General features: G+C 45.4%; 1 protein-coding gene across 1 annotated transcript in view; it reads right to left on the reverse strand.

Annotated features, from left to right (window-relative positions):
• Positions 1–12767, reverse strand: part of LOC134297306 (maestro heat-like repeat-containing protein family member 7) — a 61479-nt gene that overhangs the window by 20812 nt on the left and 27900 nt on the right. The window contains exons 13-18 of the mRNA XM_062974397.1: positions 11060–11238; positions 8462–8599; positions 5271–5385; positions 4807–4947; positions 1271–1435; positions 50–205 (exon numbers count right to left, since the gene is read on the reverse strand). Of these exons, the coding sequence (XP_062830467.1) occupies positions 50–205; positions 1271–1435; positions 4807–4947; positions 5271–5385; positions 8462–8599; positions 11060–11238 (894 nt within the window). The remainder of the gene's footprint in view (positions 1–49; positions 206–1270; positions 1436–4806; positions 4948–5270; positions 5386–8461; positions 8600–11059; positions 11239–12767) is intronic.

The following is a 12767-nucleotide window of genomic DNA, read 5'->3' on the forward strand; positions in this document are numbered from 1 at the left end:
AACACAACAAAACAAACAGACCAAGGAAATGCCTCAAAGCCTGCCTCACCTTCACCACTTCGGGGTCTTCATCCTGCAAGTGCAGGAGCAGCGGGACCAGGCTTTGGGTCACCTGCTCTTGGATGAGGTATTTCTCCTTCTTCTTGACGATGCCTGGAAGCTCCGCAAAGAGGGAGACGGCGGAATCACGGACCTTGGCGTCTACCTGCGAAAACAAAGAGCATTGGGATACTTGGGATATAAGATCAAGGCAGTTTGGCATCACTTTAACCGCTATGGCTCAATATTATGGAATCATGATGAAGGGACCATAAGCCAGAAAATAGTAAATTTTTGCCTCTGCATATGCCCCTCCCTTCCTGTGAGCTGGTGCCTTTCTCCAGGAAGTTCCAAAGGGAGAAGAAAGCTCAGAGTAAACAAGTTAGGTCATTGGTATCACTTGTGCCAAGTGAGTGTGGAAGGTGAGGAAGACCCTCAGCCATTGGTCAATTTTAGATAAGCCAAAGGTAGGTGTGGAAGGTGAGGAAGACCCTCAACCATCGGTCAATTTTAGATAAGCCAAAAGTACGTGTGGAAGGTGAGGAAGACCCTCAGCCATCGGTCAATTTTAGATAAGCCAAAAGTACGTGTGGAAGGTGAGGAAGACCCTCAGCCATCGGTCAATTTTAGATAAGCCAAAAGTACGTGTGGAAGGTGAGGAAGACCCTCAGCCATCGGTCAATTTTAGATAAGCCAAAGGTAGGTGTGGAAGGTGAGGAAGACCCTCAGCCATTGGTCAATTTTAGATAAGCCAAAGGTAGGTGTGGAAGGTGAGGAAGACCCTCAGCCATTGGTCAATTTTAGATAAGCCAAAGGTAGGTGTGGAAGGTGAGGAAGACCCTCAGCCATTGGTCAATTTTAGATAAGCCATAAGTAGGTGTGGAAGGTGAGGAAGACCCTCAGCCATTGGTCAATTTTAGATAAGCCAAAGGTATATATTCTTTGTTTGCTATGCACATGACATGGGACCCATTGAAATGGGTGCCTACGGCTGTTTGCCTTATCATAGCTATGATAATAAACTTTGCTTTTTGCATCTCTCACGAGACTGAATTTTCTGCCTGATTTCCCTCCTGAGCCAGGACCCATTGAAGGTAATTGTTTTACAATGGGACTTGCCATTTTGGGACTCCCAAAGGCCATCTAGTCCATTAAGGTACATAGCTAAGTTCCTGTGGGATCACTACCATGTGTGTGCTAAGAGAAAAAGACCCACCCCACCCAAGCTTACATTGCTGAATAAGGGAAGGAGTTTATCAGCCAGGCTGACAATGTCGTTCCTCTGTATGAATTTCAGAATGCTCTGGATGGCGAGGATGCTCTCCAAGGCCACCCTGGCATCTGTTTCTTCCAAACTGGCCAACAAGGTCGGCACGTGAGCCTTCACATCCTCCACCTACAAACAAGAAGCAGACGAGCATCAATTTCTTTTTTCTATTATTCTTGTCATGTCCCAGTAATGAGGGCGGAGATTTATTCGAACCAAGACCTTATTTACATGAATGGGAAAAGTAAAGCCTGGAGTCTTTCAAAGGCCTGGCTAACAAAAGAGAATCAAAGCACCCAGCCAGCAGAACAGAAATCAAGGTCCAGTGAATGCAGAGAGAACCACAAAGGAACAAAAAAAATAAGCAGCAGCCAAATTTGCAGTCCTATCGTCAGATGCCAGGAATTCACTTATCAGAGTTCCCAAAACAAGTACAAACCAAAATTCAAGTCCAGATATCAAAGCTAGGAAGTCAGTCCAGAATTTAGAGTTGTTGCACCCCAGCGAGGGTTCACCTTGCTCTCAACACATACCACTGAGACAGACTTGGCATAAACAGTTTATTGATAAAAAAGGTAGCAAAAAGTAAGGCAAAAAGCAATAAGGAAATGCAATAATCCAAAGGTAAATGCAGGAATTCAAATAGAGTTCAATGTCCCAAAAGTAGCAAGTAATCCCTTAAAAAAATCAGGCTTAGCATGAGAGCAAGAATACTTTCCCAAGGAATCATAGGCAACACTTGAACCAAGACTGGAGGCTTGACAACAGGAGCCATAGGCAACACTTGAATCAAGACAGGAACTGTGATGCCTCATGGGCCTTGTAGTCCTGCTCCCAGTGCCATCGTGGCTAATGAAGACAAAAACATGGGGTTCAGCAAGAGCCGGAATCTTTCCAGATGCCTGATGTTGATGTTTTTCCCCAAGAACCCATTAAAACAAACCTTGAGCAGCTCTCACCCCCTTTTGCTAGGAGACAGTCCTATACTGCAGACAGGGGAGTGAAAGAGCGGGTTCGCAGGAGCTTGAGAATTGCAGCTAAACAAGACACTGATTAGCCATGTTTCCCCTGGGAAAATCTAGGGAGTCTCACATCTGGAGAAAGCTGGGTTTCATTTCCTGTTCTCTAGGGAAAGAGAACGCTGGACACCTGCTTGGCAGGGAAACGGGGCCCAGATATAGGTGCCTGGCACGGTAGGTTCCGTGCGGAGTCAACAGAGCAGCTTCAGGAGTGATTTCGTGTTTCCAGCCTTGTGTGGACTTCGCAAAGTCCGCAAATCCAGTTTCCTTGCCTTGCCTATCCAAGTATTCAAGAATTGCCTTGCCTCGTTCCTAGTCACGGACCTTGTTCCTAGAATCAAGTTTTGCTTCCAGCCTTGTCGTACATTTACCTTGGACCTTGAAAAACCCTGGACAATTCCCCACACTATTGCTTGGCAATAGTGTGTGTTTCGGTTTATTGGATTCTATCTTTGGACTCTAATATCATTTATTGGACAAAATATTTCTGGACTATATTTGACCTCATTTGATAGGTCTGCTTCTGGACTATATTTTCTACTTGTTTTTATTATTCTTATATATTTCCTTAATAAAGATATTAGATAGTTATTGGCCTCCGTGTTCAGTTCTTGGTGCTCCGTTGCCCTGGCGTGACAGGAACGAGACAAGAGATCTTGCTCTGAAAGCAAAGTTGCTTATTCTGAAATGTGTCCCCACATTTCCCCCTATTTATCCATTCTTACAAGACATGGAACCCCGGGGGTGAAGTGTGTTAAACCACTGAGCTGCTGAACTTTCAGACTGAAAGGTCCCAGGTTCAAATCCTGGGAGCGGAGTGAGCGACCGCTGTTAGCTCCAGCTTCTGCCAACCTAGCAGTTTGAAAACATGCCAATGTGGTAGATCAATAGGTACCGCTCCGGCAGGAAGGTAACGGCACTCCATGCAGTCATGCCAGCCACATGATCTTGGAGGTGTCTACGGACAACGCCGGCTCTTCAGCTTAGAAATGGAGATGAGCACCAACCCCCAGAGTCGGTCACGACTGGACTTAACATCAGGGGAAACCTTTACCTTTACCTTAGAAGACATGAAGGCATTCCTTTGACCTTGGGTTCCCAGCCATTTGGCAGCAATTCGGAGTGAACGTCTAGGGAGCGTCTTTCTCTGGCTCAGCCTTGTTTCTCTGTCTAATTGGACTTCCTCATTATCACTTTCAGAAACACCTGGCTGTTATTGACTTTCTCTGCCCTCCTCCCATTCAGAGAGCTGGGAAAGGTCACTCTGATCTGAAGCTGGCTCATCTTGGCTGCTCATCTTGGCTGCCTGCCTGTGGCCTTCTCAAAATCTCTGGCTGCTCAGACTGTCCAATATTTTCAGTTTCAGACTGTGCAAACCCAAATCCCCCTTCATCACCAGACTGAACCACAACAATAGTCAAGATTTCAAGATACAACAAGGTCCAAGGCCAGGTTACAGGAACAAGGTCAGGGTCTAGAATTCTAACCCAGATCCAAGACAATGATATCAAATTACGACGTTATCTGCTACCAAAGAGTTATCTCTTCCAGACCTCTTTTTACCCAGGGATCTGAGCTGCTTACTCATTTTAGAAAGTTTTCACAGACAATCCCAAAAGCCTGTGAGGCTTTCCTCAGGGAGGAGGTCAGATTAACCCCTTCTAAAGCCAGGCCAGACAGACTGCTGGCCATAACAATTCTTGTGTTTGTGCTCCTTCAAGTCTTTTTCTGATTTACAGCAACCCAAATGAAGAAAGAAGTAAACAAATAGATAAATACCCATACCCACGTTCCCCATAGCAAGAGGAAAATTCTGCAAGGTATCTGTACATGCCAAAATAATCTTCAAGGGAATTATTTTGCACAGATATATGTTAAGGTATGGTTTTGTGTAGTTGTGAAATTTCACTTATGGTTTAAAGCAAATTGATTGTGTGTGTCTGTAATGCAGCAAGTAATCCAGCATTCCAGTAGTGTAAGAGTTAATTGCATAGAGTAGAAATTTATTGCTAAAGGGAAACAGTGTGTGGTTTCCAGATATGTAATGGGACATTCATCATTGCTCCGGAATGTGGGAGGTGACAGTTGAAGTGCTTCCCTCACGGCCATCGATCAGTTTGGATGCTCGAATGCTATGCTCCGGCAAGACTATGTAAATTGAGGTATATTACCTCAATAAAGATAAGTGCCGTTGGCTTCAGCTGACAGCAGGGAAGTGTGAGTTTATTTTCTGTGTGACTGAGCAGATGCCAGATTGTCTGAGAAGAAGGTAAATTGAGATGGAAGGTGAATGTCTCTCAATGTAACCCTTTCTTGACAATATATATGTGGTTTTTCTGCAACTGAGACGTGCTTCTTCTACAGAAAATATGCTTTTTTTTTTAGCATGTATCGAAATACTGTGCAAATATTTTTTTTGTGGGGGAAAGGGGCATAAAACAGTAGTTCTTTATCTCTGGATGTAGAAACTTTCTTTCTCACCTTATCTGGATGGATGGCCAGGATGCCGAGCGCCCGGAAGGCTAGAGAGCGGACTTCCGGACAGGAATTCTTTGTCCAATTGTCAAGGATCTCAAAAATCTGTTCAGGAGGGAGCTGGTCGATCTCTTGGAAGTGGAGCAACTAAAAAAGAAAGGAAGAAAGAAAGGAGAGAAGAAAAAAGAGATTACCCAGGGAGTGAAAAAATGGTAAGAAATCCTAGAATCCTGGACTTGAAAGGAATCCCTAAAGGTCAACCAGCCCAAACCAGTCCTGCCAAGATGGCCATTCTACAAATGTGGAGGACCAACTCTTAAGATGTATTACCATCTTGATGTTGGTCAGGGGCATCTTGGTTTTCCCCAGGAAATGTTGGAGGCTACGGAGCCACCAGCCATCTCTTCCTCGCCTTCTTCTCTGGTTCTTATCTGGTACTTCCTATGATTTCTGGCCTCTTGGTTCCTTACCTCCACAAAGAAGGCCATGTTGGTTGGCTTGAGCCTTTCGGTCCCTTTGGTGAGCTGAGAGAACAACGAGTCCAAGATCCTTACAGTCTCGGGGCAAGCAAAGTGCAGCATGGCTCTGGAAGACAACGGAAGTCACCAGTGTGGTTATGTGGTCTTACAAATGGGCCACCTTCATTGAATTCTTGAGTGTGCTGCCCAGAAGTGGGCACAGGACTATTCCAGGTCAGGTCTGACCAAAACAGAAGAGAGTGGGACTATGGCTGGATCTACACTGCCATATAATCCAGTTTCTGAATCCAGAGTATTTGCTTTGAACCAGATTCTACACTGAAGTCTACACTGTCATATAATCCAGTTTGAATCAGATAATCTGGATTCAAAATGGATTATATGACAGTGTAGATGGGGTCTATGACTTCCCTCCATTAGATAAGTGGTTCAATATCAGGATGTATCAATAGGAATACAGTATCTAGATTGATGGTTCTCAACCTGTGGGGTGCCAGGTTTATTGTCCTACAACTCCCAGAAATTCCGGCCAGTTTACCAGCTGTTAGGATTTCTGGGAGTTGAAGGCCAAAACATCTGGGGACCCACAGGTTGAGAACCATCAATCTAGATACTGTATTCCTATTGATACATCCTAGAATCACATTGGCCTTTTTAGCTGCCGCATCACACTGTTGGCTCATGTTCAGCTTGTGGTCTACTGAGATTCCTAGACCCAATTCACATTGACTGTTTTAAAGCCAAGTCTCTTATTAACATCTATCTGAATGATTTAGTGCCTTGTATAGCTAAAGTTGACCTTCCTTCACCAGTAACCAGGAATAGAAAGATTTTCATCTTAATGTATGCAGACGATCTAGTGCTCATCTCCCTCTGTCGACTGGGTCTTCCAAATGTTTTCAGTACCCACTGCCAAGAGGAATACCTCTCAATAAATTACTCCAAGATCAAGGTTATGGTTTTTGGCAGACACTGCTTCAGGTATAAATGGTCTTTAGACCAACATGCCATAACACAAATCCATCTATTCAAATATCTGGGAATGGTTCTTAGTGAATCTCTTTCCTGGAAATGTCACAGGGAAGCAGTGAAGCTGGAAGCTGACAAAACAATAGGAGCTCTGATGAATTTTCTCCATACTCGTGGTGTTGTGGTTCAGCCAGCTGATGACAATGAGGGGATTGTTCTTCAAGGGCCTGGGAGAGTGGATGGGTTTTTCAATGAGGGAAATGAGGGAACTAAGGGGAGGTTTAGATCCTGTCTGTGAAAGTAAAACTGCCTCAGAGTCCAGCAGACAGGGAGATGGATCGGCTGGCGAAGACTTTTCACCTAGTCGTCTCATAGCAACCCCAGATAAGGAGTTGGGTGGATGAGAAAGTTCGCCTGAGAATACACCTGTGGTCAGCAGGAATCTCAGGCTTCATCCAAGGAAAGAAACACTCAAATTAAGAAAGTCACAATGACTTCAATGAGAAACAGCAGCATGAGAGATCTAACAGGCAAAGGAGTCAAGGTTACAGACATGACTTGGTGTTTTGTGGACCTCAAATCGGAGTATTCCTTTAGAATTCAGATCAGGCAACATCGCTTAACAGTGAGGATCTTGAGCCTCGTTTGCAGTTCATGTCTTAGTGGAATCATGCTTTAAGAAGTTTTTATAGTCTGGCTCATGTTTTGATTCTGGTATTTCTGTATCTTGTTTTATGGAACAGATTTGAACCATTTGGATTTTTACCTTTGGACTGTTTTTCCTATTGGCAGTTTGGTTTGGCTTATTGCTTATTGCCTATTTCTCCTGTTATCTATTGGATTTGGTCTTTCTTATTTCTTATGGCGACTTTTCCTTTTTATATGTGCTTTTCTCAATAAACTGTTTGACAACTGCTTGTGGATTCCTGGCTGGTGTTGATTGCAAGGTGAATTCCGGCTAGGGAGCAACAGGTGATCAGCTGATTGAACCTGCTCTAAAAATCTTCAGTAGCAAAATATTGGCACAGATGCTACATGGTGCAGAAATCTGGGGCCTAGATACTAACACTTGTAAAACCTTGGAAAGTATGCAGAACAAGTTCCTCCGAAAATGTTAATCTCTCCCCGATGGAATTCCTGTAGAACTTCTGCATTCCAAATTTGTGTGCCTTCAAGTCATTTCAGACTTAGGTCAACCCTAAGACCATAGGTAAACAAAGAGACCTCCAAAGACCATCTAGATGGTCTCATAAGACCATAGGTAAGGAAAGGGACCTTCAAAGGCCATCTAGACGGACTCATAGGACCATAGGTAAGGAAAGTGACCTCCAAAAGCTATCAAGATGGTCTCATAAGGCCGTAGCTAAGCAAAGAGACCTTCAAACACTATCTAGACGATCTATAAGACCATAGGTAAACAAAGAGACCTCCAAAGACCAACTAGATGGTCTCATAAGACCATTGGTAAGGAAAGGGACCTTCAAAAGCCATCTAGACGGACTCATAGGACCATAGGTAAGGAAAGGGACCCTCAAAGGCCATCTAGATGATCTCATAAGGCCGTAGCTAAGCAAAGAGACCTTCAAACACCATCTAGACGCACTCATAAGACCATAGGTAAACAAAGAGACCTCCAAAGACCATCTAGGTAGTCTCATAAGACCATCGGTAAGGAAAGGGACCCTCAAAGGCCATCTAGATGATCTCATAAGGCTATCAGAAGACCATAGATAAGGAAAGGGGCCCTCAAAGACCATCTAGATTATTTTCTTAAGACCATAGATAAGGAAAGGGACCCAAAAAGACCATCTAGATGATTTTCTTAAGACCATAGGTAAGGAAAGGGCCCCCCAAAGGCCATCTAGACAATCTCATAAAACCATAGGTAAGGAAAGGGACCCTCAAAGGCCATCTAGATGGTCTCATAAGGCCATAGGTAAGCAACGAGACCTCCAAAGACCATCTAGACAATCTCCTAAGACTATAGGTAAGCAAAGAGACCTCCAAAGACCAGGTAGACTTAGGTCAACCCTAAGTCTAAAGTTTAGGACGGGGGCCAGGTCAATGGCCCTGGAGGGCTGCCTCTGGCCCACGGGCCTTAGTGTGGGGGCCCTGGTCTAAGTGTAGTCCCATGACTCTGCCCTAATGCTATGTTCTGTTTTGCGGGGTCTTCCCTTCCCAGGGAAACCTCTAAAGAGCGGGCCATTCCTCACTTGGCGAGCAGGGCGGCGCCTTGGAGCACTTCCTGGGCGCTGTGGAGCATGGCCCAGCCGCGCATCTTCTCCATGAAGGTGACTTCGTAGCGGCAGCCAATGCGGATCAGCAGCAGCTTGATCGTCTCCACTGCAAAGCTGGACCAAGAGAAAAACAAGCTCATTAGTTCTCTTCTCCTAGTAGCTCCTACCAAAGGAAAGAAGTCATAGCATAGAATCATAGAGTCAGAATGCAAAGGACCAGGTAGGAAGACACCATCAAGGCCCTACCGAGAGATGGTCTTCCCGCCCAGCCCTCTCGTCTCAGGCTGGAAGACACCATCGAAGCCCTCCCATTATATGGTCTTCTAGCCCAGCCCTCTCTTCTCAGACAGGAAGACACCATCAAGGCCCTACCGAGAGATGGTCTTCCCGCCCAGCCCTCTCGTCTCAGGCTGGAAGACACCATCGAAGCCCTCCCATTATATGGTCTTCTAGCCCAGCCCTCTCTTCTCAGACAGGAAGACACCATCAAGGCCCTCCTGACAGAAGGCCTTCCAGCCTCTCTCTTCTCAGGCTGGAAGACACCATCGAAGCCCTCCCGAGAGATGATCTTCTAGCCCAGCCCTCTCTTCTCAGACAGGAAGACACCATCAAGGCCCTCCCGACAGATGGCCTTCCAGCCCAACCCTCTTTTCTCAGGCTGGAAGACACCATCGAAGCCCTCCCGACAGATGGCCTTCCAGTCCAACCCTCTCTTCTCAGACCGGAAGACACCATCAAGGCCCTCCTGACAGATGGCCTTCCAGCCCAGCCCTCTCTTCTCAGGCCAGAAAACACCATCAAAGCCCTCCTGACAGATGGCCACTGAATCTGCAAAAAGGGGGACTTACTGATATTTTAATAGAATCATAGAATCATAGAATAGTAGAGTTGGAAGAGACCTCATGGGCCATCTAGTCCAACCCCATTCTGCCAAGAAGCAGGAAATCGCATTCAAAGCACCCCCGACAGATGGCCATCCAGCCTCTGCTTCAAAGCCTCCAAAGAAGGAGCCTCCACCACAGCCCGTGGCAGAGAGTTCCACTGCCGAACAGCCTTCACAGTGAGGAAGTTCTTCCTGACGTTCAGGTGGAATCTCCTTCCTTTCCTGTAGTTTGAAGCCATTCTTCCCTTGTGTCCTAGTCTGCAGGGCAGCAGAAAACAAGCTCCCTCCCTCTTCCCTAGGACTTCCCTTCACATATTTGTACATGGCTCTCATGTCTCCTCTCAGCCTTCTCTTCTGCAGGCTAAACATGCCCAGCTCTTTAAGCCGCTCCTCATAGGGCTTGTTCTCCAGACCCTTCATCATTTTAGTCGCCCTCCTCTGGACGCTTTCCAGCTTGTCAACATCTCCCTTCAACTGTGGTGCCCAGAATTGGACACAGTATTGTGTCCAATACTGGGAAAAAATCCCTGAATGGAAGTGCAATTGGTTAAAGACAGTCAATGAGACAGCTTTTGTGGCTTTTATGAAAAGGTTTTGGGTCCTGCCTATCTTCATGACCATATCTCTCCCTATGAACCAGCATGAGCTCTTAGATCTGCCTTTCTCTTGCTCCCGACTCAGTCACAAGCGCGGTTGGTAGGGACGAGGGAGAGGGCCTTTTCGGTGGTGGTCCCCTGGCTCTGGAACTCTCTCCCCAGGGAGATTGGATTAGCCCCCACCCTGTCCACCTTCCGTAAAGACTTGAAGACATGGATGTTCCAATGTGCCTTTGAACAATAGGTCCTCTCGTAATTGATCACTGCCCAGTCCTAATTGTTTCCTCCCACTTCTGACCCTATTGTCCTGCGTTTTGCACAAGCCCTGCCCTTCCCTTGCAATTTTAACAGTTCCACTTTTTAATTTTGATGCTCATTGATGTATTTTATGATGTTTTATTCTGTCGCTTATTGCTTTAATTATACTGTTGTTATGTGTTTTAATTTTTATATCTGTTACTTGATTTTCTGGGCTTGGTCCCCATGTGTTAGGGATTCCTCTTCTTCAGAAGCGGAAGGGGAGCAGGAAAGTGTTCATGAATCAGAGGGTGAGTTGGAATCTGAGGAGGAGATTTTGCAAGTACCCACATATCAGGAAAGGCGAAAGGAAACAGAGCAGAGATGTCGTTCAGCTAGAATAGCTGCCAGAAATGCAGCTAATTGGGAACTGCCCTTGCAGCTGTGAGGGGACTCAAGGCTATAAAGCAGAAGCAGGTGCAGCCAGCTCTTGCTGGTAACAAACTGACTCGTAATGCCTAAGCCTTCGCTCCCCTTGTGCCTGCTTCGAGTCTGCATCTGGGAAACTGCTCCTAAGGATTTGTTGCTGTTTCTTTGTCTGAAGTAAGACTGCTATTTGATTTGGGAATTTAACAGAGACTAAGAACTGTGTTTGTCCTAAGACTTTCATGCTTCCTTTTGCATTATTCCACTGAGTGTACTGTACTTTATGTTTTGCTGAAGTAAAGCAGTTTTCATTTATTTGAAAGACAAAACAGGGCACCATGTAACAACAACAACAGCAACAGTAACAACAATAGTAACAACTCATTTTTGGACTAAAACTGACACAGGGCTTCATCAAGATGTGTACTGCACCTTGCCAGGCCTTCCTCCCGTCCGCATTGTCTCCAGAGTTGGTTCAAATCTGGCAAAATGTGCGCCCGGCAGCTGAAATAGAGCTCAGCAAGGAAGGTCATGAGGAGGTCAGGGTAGAGCCTGTGGATGGTCACTATGGACTCCGGGACGGAGATGACCTGGTACAAAGCCTGTGTGATCTGGGAAGGCAAAGACAGGAAGAGGGTGGTGCTTATTCCCTACTTTATTTGACTTGTGAATTGTGACACTTGGATGCATCTACTGTCAGAGCGCGCGGTTTGGATAAACACACATGATCAACGAAGAATCACTGGCACCAATAAAGAGGCTGAAGCCTGTTTGGCTATCTACAAAAAGTTTACTAACAAACGGAAAAACTCTCAAGACAATATATACAGACAGATTGCAGAGAGGCAGAGGGCAGAGAGTAGAGAGCGGACAGATAACACAGGGAGCTATTTATAACCACCTCTGCTGTCTGATGCAATACACAGTTAACTCTTTACACACTCGCATAGTGGACAGCAGACAGTGCATGATGCAATCTCCAGCTCACATTGCATCACTATAACTTAATTACATTTAAACAACTCTATATACAATCATTCCCACTTCAACATCTACACCAGGCACTCTAACACTGAAACACCTTTTTCACTCAGCACCACACCAGAGTCCAGTAATACTATCTAAAAAAGTTAAAGAAAGCAGATAAAAAGGGGGAAAGGGGCAGTTCCAAAAGGGTCAGTAGAATAGAAAGTACAAAATAGCAGTAATCCAAAAATGCCAAAGTACATAAAGTCAAAAGAACCAACATCCACAGCAGTTCTTCAGACATAAATCCATAAACACGAAAACAGGAACTTTTCCAAGGTAAATCCTTTCAGTAAACAAAGGCATGAACCAGCACAGGAAACTTGAGAATAGTTGAATCAAAGATTTCAGAGCAGAGACAGGAGATCCATTCCTTATGGCAACGTTGTCTCCTCTGAGAAGCTTGAAGATCATAACCGCTTAATTTAAGCCTCTCCAGGCACCCATGAAATCGTGCCGAAGACACCTGGCCTTCAAGGCCTTATCTTGGATTCCCTGAGAATGTCTTGTTTGTCTATTTTTCACTCCTTGTATTCTCAGACCTTATCTAGTTTCCCAAGAACACTCCCCATCAGCCCAAAGCCTTTTCTGAAGAGAACTAGAACGTTCACTTTCCCCTGTTGCCTGGGAACGAGCACAGGAATCCAAAACATCGGCCTCATCTGCCCGCAACTCTCTCCAATCAGTCAGACTGCTCACGTTGAAACCCATCACCCCCCTCATTCTCTGATCTGTCATCAGAAAAATATTCTGACCCTTGTTGAGCTACAACAGTCATGGGCAAACTTTGGGCCTCCCTCCAGGTGTTTTGGATTTCAACTCCCACAATTCCTAACACCCGGTAAGCCATGGCAGAATATGTAAAGCAAAGTGAAGAACCTGCTTTGATTGAAGTCAAAAATCAGAAACTTCTCAAAGCACAGCAGACAAAAAATCAGTACAAGAAAACTGCATACAAACTAGAGCTGACAGCTGGCACAACAAAACATTGCATGGAAAGTTCCTTGACAAAATTGAAGGAAAAGCTGACAAGGAGAAGACCTGGCTCTGGCTCACGAATGGGACCCTGAAGAAGGAGACAGAAGGCCTGATCCTTGCAGCCCAGGAGCAAGAC

This window comes from Anolis carolinensis, chromosome 3, assembly GCF_035594765.1.
Source record: "Anolis carolinensis isolate JA03-04 chromosome 3, rAnoCar3.1.pri, whole genome shotgun sequence".
NCBI classification, from domain to species: domain Eukaryota; kingdom Metazoa; phylum Chordata; class Lepidosauria; order Squamata; family Dactyloidae; genus Anolis; species Anolis carolinensis.